The sequence below is a fragment of the Sinohyriopsis cumingii genome, chromosome 19 (assembly GCF_028554795.1).
Source record: "Sinohyriopsis cumingii isolate HCF-2022 chromosome 19, ASM2855479v2, whole genome shotgun sequence".
Taxonomy (NCBI): Eukaryota; Metazoa; Mollusca; class Bivalvia; order Unionida; family Unionidae; genus Sinohyriopsis; species Sinohyriopsis cumingii.
The window spans coordinates 8,121,847-8,140,149 of NC_142979.1; the positions used below are offsets into that span (position 1 = coordinate 8,121,847).

An 18,303-nucleotide genomic window follows, 5' to 3' on the forward strand; every position below is an offset into this window, starting at 1 on the left:
CTTCAGTCTGTGTACATGTTTCTTGTTTGTATAGGGTTGGGGGGTTGTATTGTTGGTGTTTGAGAAAGCAGTGAGGCAGGGTAAAGTAAAACATGCCTTTGCATGATTGTTTATTTCGATTGTAATTTTACAACACAGGTTGAGCTTGCCTTCAAAACCGGTGACATCATTATTATTTATGGAGAAATGGATGATGATGGATTCTTCCAAGGGGAGCTGAATGGCATGAGGGGCCTTGTTCCATCTAACTTCCTCCAGGAGTATGGCGTGTCAGATGATGAAGCACTGGAAAGTGTCAGCATAGTTTCTCCGGCAAGGTCAGGCGAAAGTATCAACACTACAACATCGCAAAAAAATGATGGAAATGATAAAGTAGGTGACTGTAGGTCTTACGATTTGCATGATGTGGAATATGTGGTGCAGCCCCACCTGGTGGTAACAAGTTTCTTGACCCAGCATATTGACTAAAACCACACATCTTTTTTTTGTTGCATCAGCATTCCTGCCTGGAGCTATATGTTACACTTTTTACTACCCTTTATGCTCGCTTATAAATTGAGTCAGACCACTAAAACAAAGACCCAGATCTGTCATACGGTTTTGTTGTTTGTTCTAATGATTATTCCCAATACACTGCACAGACCCAGATCTGCCCAGTGCATTGTGGGACATCAGATCTGGATCTGTGCAGTTCGCAGTTGGACTCATCTCGTAAGTGAGTAAATATGGTATATCTCACCATCTGATTTGAAGTTTTAACTCATCGCCATGTTTTTGTCACAACATTATTTTGTGTAGTGATTATGCTTTCCACTGCATGGGCTAGTTCACAATGCACCACCACCTGCATGCACTAGAGTATTTGTTTGCTGTAGTAGATTTGTTATTAGTGGAAGTTTCTCCTTTTTTCTATTATTCCTCAATTTTACAGCAAATTTATGAAAATTATTTCCAGTTACATTTAAGATTTGGAAGATCAAGGGGTTTTAGTACTGAGTGATTTTATGTGCTGGACAAGCTACAAGAAAAATGGATTTGCCCCTGGATGTCTTTTATTGATTTTCCACTGGATCAGAATCCTTTCAACACCTTGGTTATGGCGTGTGTCATATTAGCCGTTTGAGAATTTCAGTTTTCAGCACTATTGTTGAAGAAGGGTAGTTTGTCTTTGGATGAAATTTCATATTAACTATTAAATGTAGGGTTTACTTTTTTCAAAAGCGATCCTGTTCTGAGGGTGAAAGTATTTTCTGAATTCTGAATAAATTTTACCAAAAATCTGAGAGTGAAAGATTTGTGAATAATGGTTAAGTAACTATAGACTTAGGATCATGGATAAAAGTTGAGATTGAAATCTTAAAAGGCAACAGTGAACAATAGTTGTAAAAATAAATTTTGGCAAAATGTTTTAAAGTTTTTCATGTGGATGATTGTTTATATCATTGATTCAGTTTAAATTTTATTAAACTTGTAATTGAAGCTTTAGAAAGAACATGGGGGCATTTCATAGGTTTTGCACATCACTTTGTCAGATGATGGGATCACAGAGCAAGGATGGACTAAGAATGTTTCTGCTAGTGTTCGTCTGTTTTTCTTAAAACAGTAATATTTCTTTTTTTTGTTGGTGAAAAATGTACCATTTGACAGTGAACATGGGTGGGGTCAAATGAACCCACTCTAAATCTGCAGTTGCAGAGTTAATTGTTTTTTGTAAAAAATTTTTGCTTTTGTTAATGACTTGTAGTATTTCTTGAGATATGTTATCATCACTCTTGAGTCACAGGTTGACCGGTCGAAAAGAGATACTCTGTGGGGTTTGTGAGTTACTAATTAAAAGAAAAAGGTTGTTTTTTGAGTTTTATGGGGAAGAATTGCAGTTTTAGAAAGCAGAATTAACATCCATGGCAATAGCAGGGGCCAGCTCATGTGGAAAATAACTGGCCCTCCCATTCATGTAAAACTAAAGACTTCAGAAATGTGATTGGGCCTGCAGTTGTCCATATAAACTGGTCCTTGTCAAAAGCCATAGGCTGGTGGGACAGCAGCTGAATTGACTTCTAAATGGAAGGTGAAAATGTCCAAGTATAAATTCGCAGGGTCTGTTAATTATAAGTTTAGAATGGTATTTATACCCATGGTAGAGTGTTAGACAGTCCAACATATGTATTACCTGGATTAAGCAACAGTTGATTACCTTGTACAAGTCAACAAAGTTAAAATCACTTTGTCATAATTTCCAATTAATTTGAGTATGATAAGAACTATTCTGTTCTTTAAAAAAAAACTTGTTGAGGCTTTAGTTACGATTTTATTTGATTAAAGCCAATGTTGTTTTTTTTTTCTGTAGCAGTTGCTGTAATTATTAGAACAATAATTACTCCATGTGCTTAGTCCAAAATGTATGAGTAATGCTTGGCAGTGATTTATTTGCTAACATTGCAGTGGTTTGAATGAAAACTTACAACTGTTTGTGTTTTGGTTTTGAACTAATCATACATTTGGCTTAAAGGGACTTGAATCTATCCTTGCTTCTTTGATAAATTTTATTCTCTTTAACCAAATATGGCTGTTATCTGTGAAGTTATAGTCTTTCATTAGATATTGTGTAACTTGGTGTCAGTTCAGTACTGCAAGCCATCAGATCTTGTGTAACTTGGTATCACTTCAGTACGCCAAGCCATCAGATCTTGTGTAACTTGGTATCACTTCAGAACTCCAAGAAATCCGATCATGTGTTACTTGGTATCACTTCAGTACTCCAAGCCATCAGATCTTGTGTTACTTGGTATCACTTCAGTATTCCAAGCCATCGGATCTTGTGTAGCTTAGTGTCACTTCAGTGCTTCAAGCCATCAGATCTTGTGTAACTTGGTATCACTTCAGTACTCCAAGCCATTGGATCTCGTGTAACTTGGTATCACTTCAGTACTCCGATCCATCAGATCTTGTGTAACTTGGTATCACTTCAGTATTCCAAGCCATCAGATATTGTGTAGCTTTGTACCACTTCAGTACTCCAAGCCATCGGATCTTGTGTAACTTGGTATTACTTCAGTATTCCAAGCCATGAGATCTTGGGTAACTTTGTGTATCACTTCAGTACTCCAAGCCATCGGATCTTGTGTAACATGGTACCACATCAGTATTCCAAGCCATCAGATCTTGTGTAACTTTGTATCACTTCAGTATTCCAAGTCATGTGTTAGTTGGTATCACTTCAGTACTCCAATCCATCAGATCTTGTGTAACTTGGTATCATTTCAGTACTCCAAGAAATCAGATCTTGTGTAACTTGGTATCACTTCAGTACTCCAAGAAATCAGATTTTGTGTAACTTAGTGTCACTTCAGTAGTCCAAGCCATCAGATCTTTCTAACTTGGTATCACTTCAGTACTCCAAGCCATCGGATCTTGTGTAACTTGGTATCACTTCAGTACTCCAAACCATCAGATCTTGTGTAACTTTGTGTATCACTTCAGTACTCCAAGCCATCGGATCTTGTGTAACTTGGTATCACTTCAATACTCCAAGCCATCAGATCTTTGTAACTTGGTATCACTTCAGTACTCCAAGAGATCTAATCTTGTGTAACCTAGTGTCACATCATTACTCCAAGCGATCAGATCCTAGGTAACTTAGTGTCACTTAAGTACCCTAAAAGATTGGATCTTATGTAAGTTGTGTCACTCCAAGATATTAGTAATCTCACTACTTTCTTGGAGGTATATTACTAACAAGACCTCATTTATAGAATATATAAATCTCCATTTTATTAAAGTGGGTAAATGTTTGATTCTTAAAGAGAAATATAAACATATACTTCTTAATGTGCATTCTGTTAGTGCCTTTCCTCATGTATTGTCTTCGCAGATAATTACCATGAAAAGAAAATGTTAATTATAGCAAACAGCACATAAAGTTGCCTTATACAATTGCTTATAAGTCAAATCAAACAGCAAAGAATATAGTCAATGATGTGCCATTGCAGATCAGGTCATTGCAGTTCACAGCTGGACTCAACTTATAAGCAGTTTTGTAGAGACTGTAATTAAGCATATAGTATATATATATATATATATATATATATATATATATATATATATATATATATATAAGAATACTAATTATATGGTGAATAACAGTCCTTTCAAGTGCACTGAATCCAGCAAGGGATGATGGGATGATGTGTGTCAGGGATTGATTAAGATAAATGCAATAAACTGACAACGAACAGTGCAAAACTAGTATCTAGCTAGCCTTTTGCACTTTCGACCCTTTAAAGAGTGTTTTTCAAAGGCAAATACAAAACATAGACAAGACAAACAAATAAAACAGAAAAACGGTTACGATTGGGAAACTTTACATGGCTGTTTCTGGGGCTCCGAGTGGTCTAAAGCGCTCTCCGTTACGGATCATTGCCATCACACCGCTGCCTGCGGTGGTTCAAGTCTCGGATTCAGCCAATGTGGGTATGTGAGAAAGCTTGCCAGTAGCTTCCCGTGGGTCGGTGTTTCTTTCTGGGGCTTTCTCAGGTTCTTCCTCCACCATTAATACTGACTGCCATGTATAGCCTATCGTGTGTTGAAATATGGTGTTAAACCCCACAACAACAACAACAACAACATGGCTGTTTCTACAGGAATTCAACCTTTTAATTTTATGATGTGTCAACTAGTTTATTTCAGCTTGTTGCTGATACTGGAACATAATTGTATTGACGTAGAAATTGATGAGCCATGACGACATCTATTATTTTATGTAAATTTATGTAAGCACAGATTATATCCTGGATATATCATTGTTATATTAGTCATAGGCTATTAAGCAAATTTAGAGAAGTATTTAAAAGAAAATTGTCGGTTGCAAAAGATAATTTTATTTGTGCATGGTTGTCTTTTTGTAGTCTTCTTGGTTTAAACTGCTTGGTTTCAATTTTCTAAGGTGGCGTATCCAGTAAGATTCCTTTTCTTTCCTGGTTTGGGGACGCCAGTTGGTGTTGTGAGCAATAGCAATAAGTGTTATATCAATGAACGTGTGGCCACGGGAGAAGTATTCTGCGCCCGTTTGCAGAAGACTAGAAAAAGACAACTATGCACAGATAAAAATATCTTTTACAGCCAACACATTTTCGTTTCAAGTGTTAAGGCACGACTGATAGAATTCTTATCATAACATCAGTTGACTAACTAAAACACAAAACAGATTTCCAGATTGGGGTCAGGAGTTTATCTTTCTAGAAAAAGTATAAGCTTATTTATCAATTAACACATGCTTGATGTCATGTAGTCAATGTATGACCTTGACCCAACTTAATGATTCTTGCTCTGAGACAGATAAAAATTTTTTTTAAAAAGTTGTTTTCTAAAACTGTCACTGATTTTGAAACAAGGTCAGCAGCTAGATACAGTGTTTCTGTTATTATTTGTTTACATCAAAAGTAAAAAAAACAAGAAAAATCAGAACTCTGTTCTGGAAAATATCAAATCCAAGTAAACAATATTACATTACAATATCATGTAATGGAATACAAAAAAATTAAAACTAACAAACAAACAATTAAATTACATATACATAACATTAACCATACAATATTTTAATTCTTTTACTTTTCTGCCTCTTTACAGCGGCCAAGTTCCCAGATTGAATCCAGTCCAGTTAAAGTGGCAATCCCAAAGCTGGAACCCGTAGAAACTGGAACCAGTCTACCCAACTCTGCAAGATCAAGGTCGGTCTCACCAGAGGATGTCAAACAGAAACAAAAGAAAAGTGGAGGATTATTATCCAGAGGGAAAAATATGTTCAAGAAACTTACTAGATAACACTAGACTAGAATTTGTATTTTGACTTTACTGTTTAGACTTGTATAATTTCCTGATATGAGGAATCTGCAAGCAACATTGCCCTTTGATGGTACCAGTTAGAGAGACCTACTTGAAATTCAGAGTATTGGGAAAACAAAGCAAGAACTGCCAAAATGAACTTGATGCATTTTGAGAATTAATGCAGGTAACTAGGAAATAACTGCCACATATATATTTTATCCACTGGAAATTTAAGCACACTGGAACATGATACTTAAATCAATGTTTGAATCCCAATGTGTCACGTATACCCAACAGAAAATGGCCAGAAATGGAGAACGATGTTGTTCTTTGATTTTCATCCAGGAATATGTAATCCACAAGAAAGATGGCTGACAGGCAGTTTGATTCACTATTTATCATTAACCATTATTGAGAAACATCACAGCTTATATTAAGTATGGGATGCATTTCTGGATGCCCACATTTGGAATGTTGATTTAAATAATGTCAGCTAGATGAAATATCCTTAAATATTCTTGCCTGTGATGAGGCTAGTTGAATCAAGTGGAATCAGATATTCTTGCCTGTGATGAGGCTAGTTGAATCAAGTGGAATAAAATATTCTTGCCTGTGATGAGGCTAGTTGAATCAAGTGGAATCAAATATAGGTGTGAGAGGTCAAAGGTCAATAACCCCTATTTTATATCATTTAAGGGCATAGGTAATATTTGTATCTTGTTAAAGCTTGTGATGATTAAAGTATACTGACCTTCACCTTACAAGGGTCATGGGTGCATTTATCGTATTTTTTATTCCATGAACACATCCAGAAAGAAAATAACATCCGGATATGAGATTCTTGTAGTTTTCAGAAGCTACACTTGCACAGTTCAAGACTTTTACATTTTCTTTTATTCAGTACATCTTTTTTTTTTTTAAAAAATCTTAACACTCAGTTTTTATTATTTTAAAATAATGCCTTTTTTATGGAATAGTTGATGAATTGGCAGTGTAGCATAAGTAATTACTTCTCACTAAAATGTTTGTTACTGTTATACACAAAAGCCCCAAAACTGTCAGTCATCAGTCAACCTCAATAAATTTCTTGCCATTAATGTTTGAAAATAAAGAGTTACCCATGACTGACCTCGTGTAGGTAATTATTCCAGTAGTTCATGCGTTTGATACAAGTGGAAAATGTTTGAAATGAACGAGTTACTACCAATACAGACCAATGGCATTTCTCATTTTCTATATTAAATTCATTTGACCAAGGACAACAAGCCTACATACATGTGTTTCAGTTTGCATAACAGTGTATACAAATTACCACACTCAGCCCAGGTCTTGCAAATAAATAATAACATCCAGCTTTCCAAGTCTTGCATATAAATAGTAACATCAAACTTTCCAAGTCTTGCATATAAATAGTAAACATCAAACTTTCCAAGTATTGCATATAAATAGTAAACATCAAACTTTCCAAGTCTTGCATATAAATAGTAAACATCAAACTTTCCAAGTCTTGCATATAAATAGTACATCAAACATTTCATGTGTACCTATTGAACAAGTAGTGTATATTACATATTACATAGATTTGTATTGTGTCCAAAGTCTTGTACACTATAGCTGACAACCCTTGTTTACATTAACTTCATGGCTTCCAGCTATCCCTGTTGTTATATAAATCCTTTAAAATTCCTGTATTCTTTTATCCCTATACAATATTTATTCCTAATAGTTTTCCCAAAATCTGTATGGTAGATATCCTTATATTTTTATGGCAAAAACACATTCCAGTTTTTCTTGTAAGTTGTTTTTTTTCTGATAAATGATCAAGAAATATATACAGTGATATGCAATGATGGATGTACTCCATACTTGTGAGTTCTAATGGTGCATCTCAATGGCATAGCTAGACAAATACTGTTTTATCAATTTCTACGAGAGATACTATATTTTCCACTGCATGTGCCCTGACATCAGATAGTACATACATCTGAAAATTGTCTAGCTACTCCACATTATGTTAGTTTATTTCAAGGTATTGTTTTTAACATCGGCAGATGCGTGCATTTCTGAGCTAGAAAAAATGTAATATTAAATCAGTAATATTAGTCATCTTTACAGCTTCATAAATTTACATCAATCAAAAATTCAAACCTGTTGAGTTTTAAATTAATTTATTCAAGTAAGCAGTCAATAACTAAAGAGTTAACACCTCTAGAGTTTGGTGAATATTTGGACACTGTTTAAAAAAATGATTACTTCATTTTCTCCAAATTTTATGAAAGTTATGATAAAGGCTTTCAAAATACATTATCAGAATAGATCCACTCAGTATCCGACTATCTTTGTAAGAGTGATTTCAGGTTGTTTTTTTAACACTTGTTAATTTTTGTTCTCTGCTTTTTATAGATAAGGGAACTTTAAATTGGGCCAGTCCATCTCTCATTCAATCCAACATTCATCAGTCATTCCATCCATCCATCCCACATTCATCAGTTATTCCATCCATCCATCCACCCATCCATCCCACATTTATCAGTTATTCCATCTATCCAGCCATCCATTCCACACAATTACTCTCTTAAATATTCTAATTAGACCCTATACAGATAAATTTTGAGGTGTGTACTGTAGTCAGTTTGTCACTCTGTCCATCACATTTCTGTTTAATTAATGTCACCTGAGGCATTGTCTGAGTTCGATTCTCAGCCTTCTAGTTCATCATTTAGCAATTATAGCTTGGGTTCTCACACCTGCTCACTTTCTTTTCTGCACAGTGATTATTACTAGAATGATGAGACCTTGATAAAGTTTGTTTGTCCACATTCTAGATAATTGTTTATTAGGGTTTTAACCCTAGATTATCAGACCCACCTCCTCTTTTGTTTCTACATAATAATTTCTTTAATTATTATTGGATTTCAACCAAATTTTGGCATGCATCTTTATTCTCATTGGACAGGCTGGATTATCAACATTCTGCAACGTTAGTAGAGTTTAAATCTTTGTATGTTGGATCCACCCACCTTTGCTTTGGCACAAGAACTCTTGACTTGTTATTGTAGTCGATCTAATTGTAATTGTAGTCAATCTAATTGTTATTGTAGTCAATCTAATTGTAATTGTAGATGTAACATGATATGGAGGAGTTAATGAAAAGCAGGGGAGATAAATTTCAGAATTTGTGTGTTAGTATTGTTCTTATGACAATTCCATGTGCATTTTTTTTCAGGGGAACTCTCTTCTATTTGAAACTACTGTATCAAAATGCGTTTACAAGTCAAGTCAAACGGCAAACAACAAAGATGTCAAATCTGCCGTAGGACAATGATCAGGGTCTTTGTTCAATGTTCTGTTCACTACTCCAAACATAACTGCACAGACCCCAGATCTACAGGCACATTATGCAACAGCAGTTCTGGGTCTGTGCAGTTTGCAGTTAGACTCCTCTTATAAGTGAGCTTATATGGTACCTGACGGGTTGTATACTACATTCAAATATTTGTCCACACAAGGCATTTTTAAGAAATATTACTTTAGGATAATATTATGCATCTGTGATAGTATGTCAAGTTTTGTTCTTATTCTATTAGTAACATTCCTTGAACTCCTAATGTTGGTAAATGTGTGCTTGTAGATGTTTTAATGACTTGTAAGTTAAAAATTAGTGTTTATTTTTAATCTTTAGTGCCAGTTTTTGTATATTTGTAATTTATTATGTTGTGAAAGCAACTTTACAATGTAATTGTGGAAAAGCTTGAATGCTTTCTCCTATTGAATTTGATCAGCTGGATGTGATTTACCTCCCTTTGATGTACTTGAAATATATGCTTGAATCAGAGCTTCCACACGTATCTGAATTTATAGTAATTGAAACTGCACTTCGAAAGAATTCAAATCGGAATATTGAAAGTTTCTATTTTGTTGTTGTAATAATGCGTTTGCAGTAAAAGGCTCTGCCAACATCTGCACATTTTTTTGTCATAAAACTTTACCATAGGTTTGAAATGTTTGACACGTAAGATATACAATTTAGAATTAAGGGAAAATATATAAATTATTTTTAAGGGATCTACCACTGATTGTTAATTTATTCCTTTTAAGGGCCCTACCACACTGATTGTTAATTTATTTCTTATGTGGGGCCAAACAAAATTCTGTTAGGAAATGGCCTAATTCATTGGCAAGAAATCACGTGATGGAAGTATTAATATACAAATGTACATCCCAAAAGGAAGATAAAGTGCAGATAAATTTTTGTTTTAATCATGTGAAAGTAAGCAGGATGATATAAAACCTTCAAATTAAAATCAACATATATATCTTATTGCATTCCATCTAGTTGTGTATTCAGTACGGTTGTGTTATTATGCAAGCTTATAAATACTAGCATATATTTATTTTGTCTACATATATTGTACATGATTTTGTGATATCTTGATGTCACTGTCATGGATGGGTTGAGTGTGCAAGAAATGATTGATATTAAAAGACCTTATTTTCATAAGCATGTCTCTGTTTTCAATAGCCATAAATTGTTGTTCAGGCGGTTAATAGTTTATCTATTGACCTACCTATTTGTATGTCTGCCCCCACCCCATCTCCACACCACATGGAACTTTTTCCCCCTAAAACAAATCAGGATTTCTTTGCTCAGCTTCCATTTCCTTTATTCCTGGACATTTCGATTTATACAATATACTTCAGGTTCAAAAGGCATAAGTGACAGTAGAAAGGCAATAGAAGGATAATGCCAATCAAAACCCATGCCGTTCTAATGGAAGGCAATATAAGGCTATTGCCAATCACAATCCATGCCTTTTTAATGGCAAGGCAATAGAAGGCTATTGCCAATCATGACCCATACCATTTTAAAGGCAAGTCAATAGAATGATATTGTCATTCATGACTCTTGCCTTGTTAATAGCAAGGCAATAGAAGGCTATTGCCAATCACGACCCATGCCATTTTAATGGCAAGGCAATAGAATGCTTTTGCCATTCATGACTCATGCCTTGTTAATAACAAGGCAATATAAGGCTATTGCCAATCACAATCCATGCCTTTTTAATGGCAAGGCAATAGAAGGCTATTGCCAATCATGACCCATACCATTTTAAAGGCAAGTCAATAGAATGCTATTGTCATTCATGACTCATGCCTTGTTAATAGCAAGGCAATAGAAGGCTATTGCCAATCATGACCCATGCCATTTTAATGGCAAGGCAATAGAATGCTTTTGCCATTCATGACTCATGCCTTGTTAATAACAAGGCAATATAAGGCTATTGCCAATCACGACCCATGCCATTTTAATGGCAAGGCAATAGAATGCTTTTGCCATTCATGACTCATGCCTTGTTAATAACAAGGCAATATAAGGCTATTGCCAATCATGACCCATGCCATTTTAATGGCAAGGCAATAGAAGGCTATTGCCAATTATGACCCATACCATTTTAAAGGCAAGTCAATAGAATGCTATTGCCATTCATGACTTGTGCCTTGTTAATAGCAAGGCAATATAAGGCTATTGCCAATCACAACCCATACCATTTTAATGGCAAGGCAATAGAATGCTTTTGCCATTCATGACTCATGTCTTGTTAATAGCAAGGCAATAGAAGGCTATTGCCAATCACGACCCATGCCTTGTTAATAGCAAGGTAATAGAAGGCTATTGCCAATCATGACCCATGCCATTTTAATGGCAAGGCAATAGAAGGTTATTGCCAATCATGACCCATGCCATTTTAAAGGCAAGTCTAGTATCTATCCTGAAACTATTTTGTATTCTTCACATGACTTGACCATTGTCCATCCCCTTTTTTTCTTCGATATCTTGTGTGAATTTGTTGCAAGGCATTTTAATAGCAACCACTTTGTAATCATTTGATGGAAAATCAAGCCCCCCTTCCCATGAATAGGTCCAGAAAGTGGAAATTGTATGAAGTGGACTGTCATAAATTCTAGACAGTCCATGACACTAAACTATATCCAATACATTCTCATAATATAAAAGATACAATCTTTTTCTCGTCACTCTTACACAAGATAAATGAGAATACCCATCACCTTATCCAACACCAAACATTTCAGCATGCCATAAATAGTTGTCAAGATGAAAAGAGTGAAAAGTGGTCCTTAATATATCAACATACAACCAAGCAAGAATCTAAATAGTTGCAAAATAATCAGAGAAAAAGCCTGGCACATGATCAAAGAGAGAAGACGTTGAACTCGTGTTTCCAAGTTAAACTTTCACTTCTCTAGAAAATTAATTTGGGACACGATTCTTAAATGGAAAAGGAAAAAATACCTCAGAACACCTAGTGGAAAAGTAAACACTAAACAAAACTTTAAAAGCATAAGAGGAAGACAAAAAAAGTAAAGAACTCTTCCAAATAAGGGAACTAAAAGACTCCAACACAAAGATCATGCAACATCTGCAGGACCTGATATATTTTATCAGCTAAAAAATGTAATGGTATCCTTGGTACGCTTATTAAAATCTACAAATTCTGCAAACCTGAGAAGGTTTGTGCAGTTCTTAAAACCACTTTCCCATATTGTTTGTAAGTCTGTCAGATGATGATGTGTGTCCATCAGTGTCGATGAGGACCATTTAATGTCATCGATTCACTGGGGGTGGGTCCGGAGATGGATGATCAGTCCGATCCGGGCCCGGAAGAGTCTGTTGCAGTGGGGACATGGATGTACAGGTTGCTGACCGGGAGTTGCAGAACTGCTGTTCCTGGATTTGCGCAGATCACGTTTCTCAGCTGCGTCCACCAGTCTTTTCTGCTCAAAGGCTGCCGCACCAGCATTGACTTGGCTGCGCCAAGCAGATCAGTTGGCAGCAATACTTTCCCAGCCGTCAAAATCAATGCCTAGGTTCTTCATCGAAGCCTTGAGGGTGTCCTTGTACCTCTTTTTTTTAGCACCGTGAGATCTCTTGCCTTGGTGTAGCTCTCCATAGAAGACCTTCTTAGGTAGGCATTCTACCGGCATGTCGACAACATGGCCAGCCCTGCACACTATGGTGTGGATGGTTGTCATGCCGGCTTTAGTGAACACCTCTGTGTTCAGGACCTTGTTCTGCCATCTGATTTTCAGTAGTTTTCTCGGGGGAGCTCATATGGAAGTGGTTCAGTTTTATAACATGGCAGCTATACACAGTCCATGTTTCGCAAGCATAGAGAAGGGTGGGACGAACAACCGAAGCGTAAACTTTGAGTTTGGTGGCAAGCATAATGCCTCTTTAATCCCAGACATTTGAGCAGAGTCTGCCAAATGCTCAGCTGGCTTTGGTAATCCTGGTGTTGACCTCATCGTCTATGTGGATTGCTTGTGAGAGGGTGCTGCCGAGGTATGTGAACCTGTCTACATTTTTGAGCTTTTGGCCACTGACAGTGATGGAATGTTCCAGGTAATCTTCTCCAGGAACTGGCTGATTCAGAACCTCGGTCTTGCCCGGTAGAGATACTGAGTCCGAAGTTTGTGCACGCTGTGGAAAAGAAGTCCATGCTCTGTTGCTGAAGTTGAGGGCACAGTCATCTACAAACAGGAGGTCGCGAATGTTCTCAATTTGGACTTTGGTTTTGGCTTGAAGCCGCAGGTTGAACAACTGCCCATCCAGACGGTATCGGAGACCGACTCCAACATCGCTGTTCTTGAAAGCATCCATCAACATTGCGGAGAACATGAGGCTGAAGAGAGTGGGGGCTAAAACGCATCCTTGTTTCACACCATTCGTAACTGCAAAGGGTTCGGAATAGTTACCCTGGTCCTGGACTCTGACAAGCATGCCATCATGAAACTGCCTCACCATTCCAGTGAAGACTTCTGGACATCCAAATTTGGCCATGATCTTCCAAAGGCCTTCCCAGCTGAAATTGTCGAATGACTTAGGTCCACGAAGGTGGTGTATAGCGGGACATTTTGTTCACATCACTTTTCTTGCATCTGCCTGGCAGCAAAGATCATGTCGATGGTGCCTCTCTCCTTTCTGAAGCCACACTGACTTTCTGGCAGTAGGCCATGATCAAGGTGTTCTGTGCGTCTGTTCAACAATAGCCTGGCAGGGACCTTTCCTGCGAGGCTTAGAGAGATTCGTTTATGGTTGTCGCGAGATTGGCTATTGCCTTTGCGTTTGTAAATGTAGATCAGTAATGCTTATTTGAATTACTGGGGTAAGCGTTTCATCTCCCACATCCCACAGAACATCTCTGTTAGTCTTTCCACTATCTTAGGCCCACCAGACTTGTAGATCTCAGCTGGGATGGAGTCTGATCCTGAAGCTTTCCCACTAGACAGGAGCTCAATGGCCTTATGAGTTTCCAACACTGTTAGAGGATCAGCCAGTCTATCGTTGATCTCCACCTGGCTAAGACGGTTGATCGCTTCATCGTTGATGGAAGAGGGTCTGTTGAGGATACCGTCAAAGTATTCCGCCCAACTATCCAGTATCTTCTCCTTCTCGGTTATGAGAGTGCTGCCATCGGAGCTCAAGAGTGTGGCTTTGCCTGATTTTACTGGGCCATAGACATCAAGAAGAGCACCATATAAATTCTTCATGTCATGTATGTCGGCAAAAGACTGAATATCATCAGCCTTTCGGCTCAGCCATGTGTCCTGCATCTCGCGCAGTTTCTTCTGCACAGCTTGGCGGACTCTGCTGAAGGCATCTTTCTTTTCAGCGGACTTGGGGGTCGATGTTGTATGCACGATGGAAACGATGCTTCTCCTCTAGCAGGGACTGTATTTCTTGACAGTTCTCGTCGAACCAGTCTTGGTGCTTTCACGCAGTGACGCCAAGGGTTTCAGGTGCAGTAGAGTACACCAGATGTTTGAAGGCCGCCCATCATTTCTCTACGTCGTTGGTATCAGAGTCTGTGGTTTCGAGTTGGCTTCTCAGAGCTTCAGTCAGAGCTTGCTCAGTGTTGCAGACTTTCAGCCTGGAGACGTTAAGTCGTTTTGGGACCTTAATTCCCTGTGGACGTCTAGGGGATTGAATTCTAAGATTCATCGTGGAAATCAGTAGCATGTGGTCTGTCCAGCAGTCAGCTCCACACATGGCCTTGGTCAGACGGACATCCTGCCTGTCATTCCTACGAAATAAGACGTAGTCAATCTGATGCCAATGCTTAGACCGTGGGTGCATCCAAGTTGTTTTATTACGGTTAGGCAGACTGAAGGCGGTGTTTGTGATTAGATCATATGTTGCGCACATCCTCAAGAGCAGATGTCCCTTGCTGTTGCAGTTGCCAATTCAATGTCTACCAATAACTCCCTCCCACGAGATGTGGTCCCCACCAACTCTGGCGTTAAAATCACCAAGAATGATCAGCTTGTCAGCCTTTGGTACCAAAGCAATCAGAGCTTCCAGATCCTGGTAGAACTTGTCTTTGGCATCCTCCGAGTTGGTCATGATTGGTGCATAAGCACTAAAGAGTCTGGCTTGCTTTTTTCCATGTAAGGGTAAGCCGGTCATTAATTCCCATTGGTAAGATGGAGAACTTATTCACCAAACTCGACTTGACAGCGAATCCAACTCCAGACTCCCGACGTTCTTCGGTGCCACGTCTACTCCAGAAAAAGGTGTAACCAGCTCCAACTTCACTCACTTGGTCCTCGTCGTCCAAGCGAGTTTTACTCACGGCTGCTATCTCTATCTTGTAGCAAGCAAGTTCTCTTGCAATCAGGACAGTTCTTCTCTCTGATCTGTCGGCCTCTGTACGATCCAATAGAGTGCGTATGTTCCACTCACCAAGAGTGAGTGGAACCTTTAGGGTTTTCTTTGTGCTTCGACCCCAAGAAAGGGATTCCCTCCAGCTGTGGTAAGCTGGTCGGGGTAGATAAACCAGGCTTTTTTTTAGGGCACGTTTTCTAGCCCCTTACTCACGCTATGGAGCTAAGTAGCACTGTCCTGAATAGGTCTGCTTAGCCTCTCAGACGGCTGCCGACATCCATTTCTGCTTCAAGTCAATGGAAGATGAAAATATGGCCCGAGCCACCTACGTGCAGGTCCGCCAATACGGCTGCCAGTGCATCCACACCTTCCGTGTCGTACCTCTCCCATCGCCGCAGGACTTGGGCATGGGTATGACATAAATGACTTGCGCGTGAGTTGGATTAAAGTGAGGTAGAGTTGCGCTGAGTCAGCCTCACTCTCTCGTCCAGGCTCCACTTTGTCCAGTTGCAAGACATAGTCAAGACGGCTGGAATGGAGACTGGATGCAGTGGATGACCAAGGTGTCCTAAGTGTCTTGCCGTGCTCTTAGCGCTCCACATCGCTTCGCTGGATCTGCCCGTTGACCAGCTGGTGGTTCATCCGCTCAGTCCGCCGGGTCCAATCTTCAGATGCAATGGGTAATAATCCCTGACTCGCCGCGGGTTCGAAACCCGTCGGTTACCCTCAACCTGGTTTGGCCGGCCAGTCGAAGCCGTTGCCAGTGGTGTTGCTGCTGCGCATGCTACAGCTTCTTGGAGTCACAGGTGAGAGCTGAGCGCCAAGTGGAGACCAAAGGTGGACTAGCTACCCCCAAGGGAGTACGAATGCTACTCCCACCAGAGGTGCTACCCCTCCATGAGCACCCCTTACAAATGAATGATCAATGAAAAGGCATGTCTGGTACCTGGAGTGCAATAATGTAGATTTTCAATGTATATTCAGATGTCAAAGCTAGGAGTACTATACAAATTGCTTAAGACTGAACATGTTTATCAGGAGTTTCCAATTTAAAAAAAAAAGTCCCACATCGTTGCTCTAGTTTGACCTTGACACCGGCTTTTGAACAAGGAAGAAAGGTATCGTGAGCAACCTAAATGACTTGGCTTTTAAAGGTCGCCCACCTGTTCTTATTTCTGATTTCAACTATCATGAAATACGTGCACTGCGAAGCAATATCTTGTCTGCTACCCTGCTACCCTCCATACTCCACGCCCAGGCTTGCGCCCTGGAGAGGACACTCCAGTCTCGCTACTGAGTGAGGAAACAACACGGAAGCTGACAGTTTACGGGTTATAAGTCCCACCCGATTGGCGTAGGGAAGGGGCGCCACGGGTCAGCTTTGACGGTGGGAGGGATCATCGTGTCCCACTGGCCAACTATCGCCCGCCTCAAGCCGGGCAGTCCCCGGTCAATAAGGTGTTGACCCGCCATCGTCTGCCTGCTCCAGTGGGTGTCTGGAGCTCAATGTGTTGTTCAGCATGACAAGCACACGGTAATTCCACACGAGACAAAAGAAACAAGAAACCAATAAAGAAGACTCCAGCTCTTCGATTTGCAAGCTGGAATGTGCGCACCACGTGTACAGGCATCTCCGACGACCTCAGAGAAGTGGACGACACCAGAAAGACAGCCATCATCGATAGAGAACTCACCAGACTAAATATCAGCATAGCTGCCCTCCAGGAAACCAGGCTCGCCTCTAGTGGCTCCCTCAGAGAGGAAAACTACACCTTCTTCTGAAAGGGTCGAGAACCTGATGAGCCCCGTCAGCACGGAGTGGGCTTTGCCATCAAAAACAATCTCCTGGCCTCGGTTGAACCTCCCACAGGGGGCACTGAGCGTCTCTTGTCCATCCGCCTCACCACTGCTTCAGGTCCTGTCAACATCATCAGTGTCTACACCCCAACCCTCACGTCATCAGAAGACGCGAAGGATCAGTTCTATGGGCAGCTGAACGAACAGATCAAAGGATGCCCCAAAAATGAACCACTATTCCTCCTCGGCGACTTTAATGCCAGAGTAGGTGCGGACCACGAGTCATGGCCTACCTGCCTCGGATATCATGGCACTGGAAAGACCAACGAAAACGGCCAGAGACTGCTGGAGCTATGCACCTACGATGGCCTGTGCGTCACAAACACCTTCAAGTGTAAGCCACGACACAAAGTGTCATGGAAACACCCCAGATCTCATCACTGGCACCAACTCGATTTGGTCATCACCAGGCGCTCTGCCCTAAACAGCGTCCTCTCCACCAGAACCTACCACAGTGCAGACAGTGACTCCGACCATGCCCTTGTGAGCAGCAGAGTGCGACTACAGCCACACACGCTACACCGCTCAAAACCAAAAGGACGTCCTCGCATAAACACTGCGCAGATGTCAGTCCCTGCCAAGGTGGAGGAGTATGTGTCTGCCCTGAACAAGGCTCTCCAGGACCAGCTTGAGTACGACGCTACAGCCAAGTGGAACGCCATGAAGGGTGCTATCTACAGTATAGCTATGTCAACGTTTGGCAAGAAGGAACGACCCAGCCAGGACTGGTTCAATGCACACCTATCAAGGATGGAACCACAAATCGAGGAGAAACGAAAAGCCTTCATAGCTTACAAAAAATGCCCTAATGAACGGACGCTTGCTGCTCTCAGAAGTGCCCGAAGTAACACCCAACGCATCGCTAGACAGTGTGCGAACGAGTACTGGCAACAACTGTGTGAAGGGATCCAGTGCAGTACCGAGTCCGGACACATCCA

At 39.9% G+C, this 18,303-nt stretch overlaps 1 protein-coding gene across 11 annotated transcripts in view; it reads left to right on the top strand.

The window, feature by feature from the left end:
• Positions 1-10,324, top strand: part of LOC149775107 (RIMS-binding protein 2-like) — a 381,635-nt gene extending 371,311 nt beyond the window's left edge. For 10 of the 11 annotated variants that reach the window (XM_089943974.1, XM_089943975.1, XM_089943981.1 and 7 more), the window contains 2 exons: positions 139-372; positions 5,626-10,324. In XM_089943974.1, coding sequence (XP_089800100.1) covers positions 139-372; positions 5,626-5,820 — 429 coding nt within the window. In that variant the 3' untranslated portion in view covers positions 5,821-10,324. The remainder of the gene's footprint in view (positions 1-138; positions 373-5,625) is intronic. The other variant, XM_089943979.1, reaches the window with a different exon arrangement.
• Positions 10,325-18,303: the final 7,979 nt, after the last annotated feature.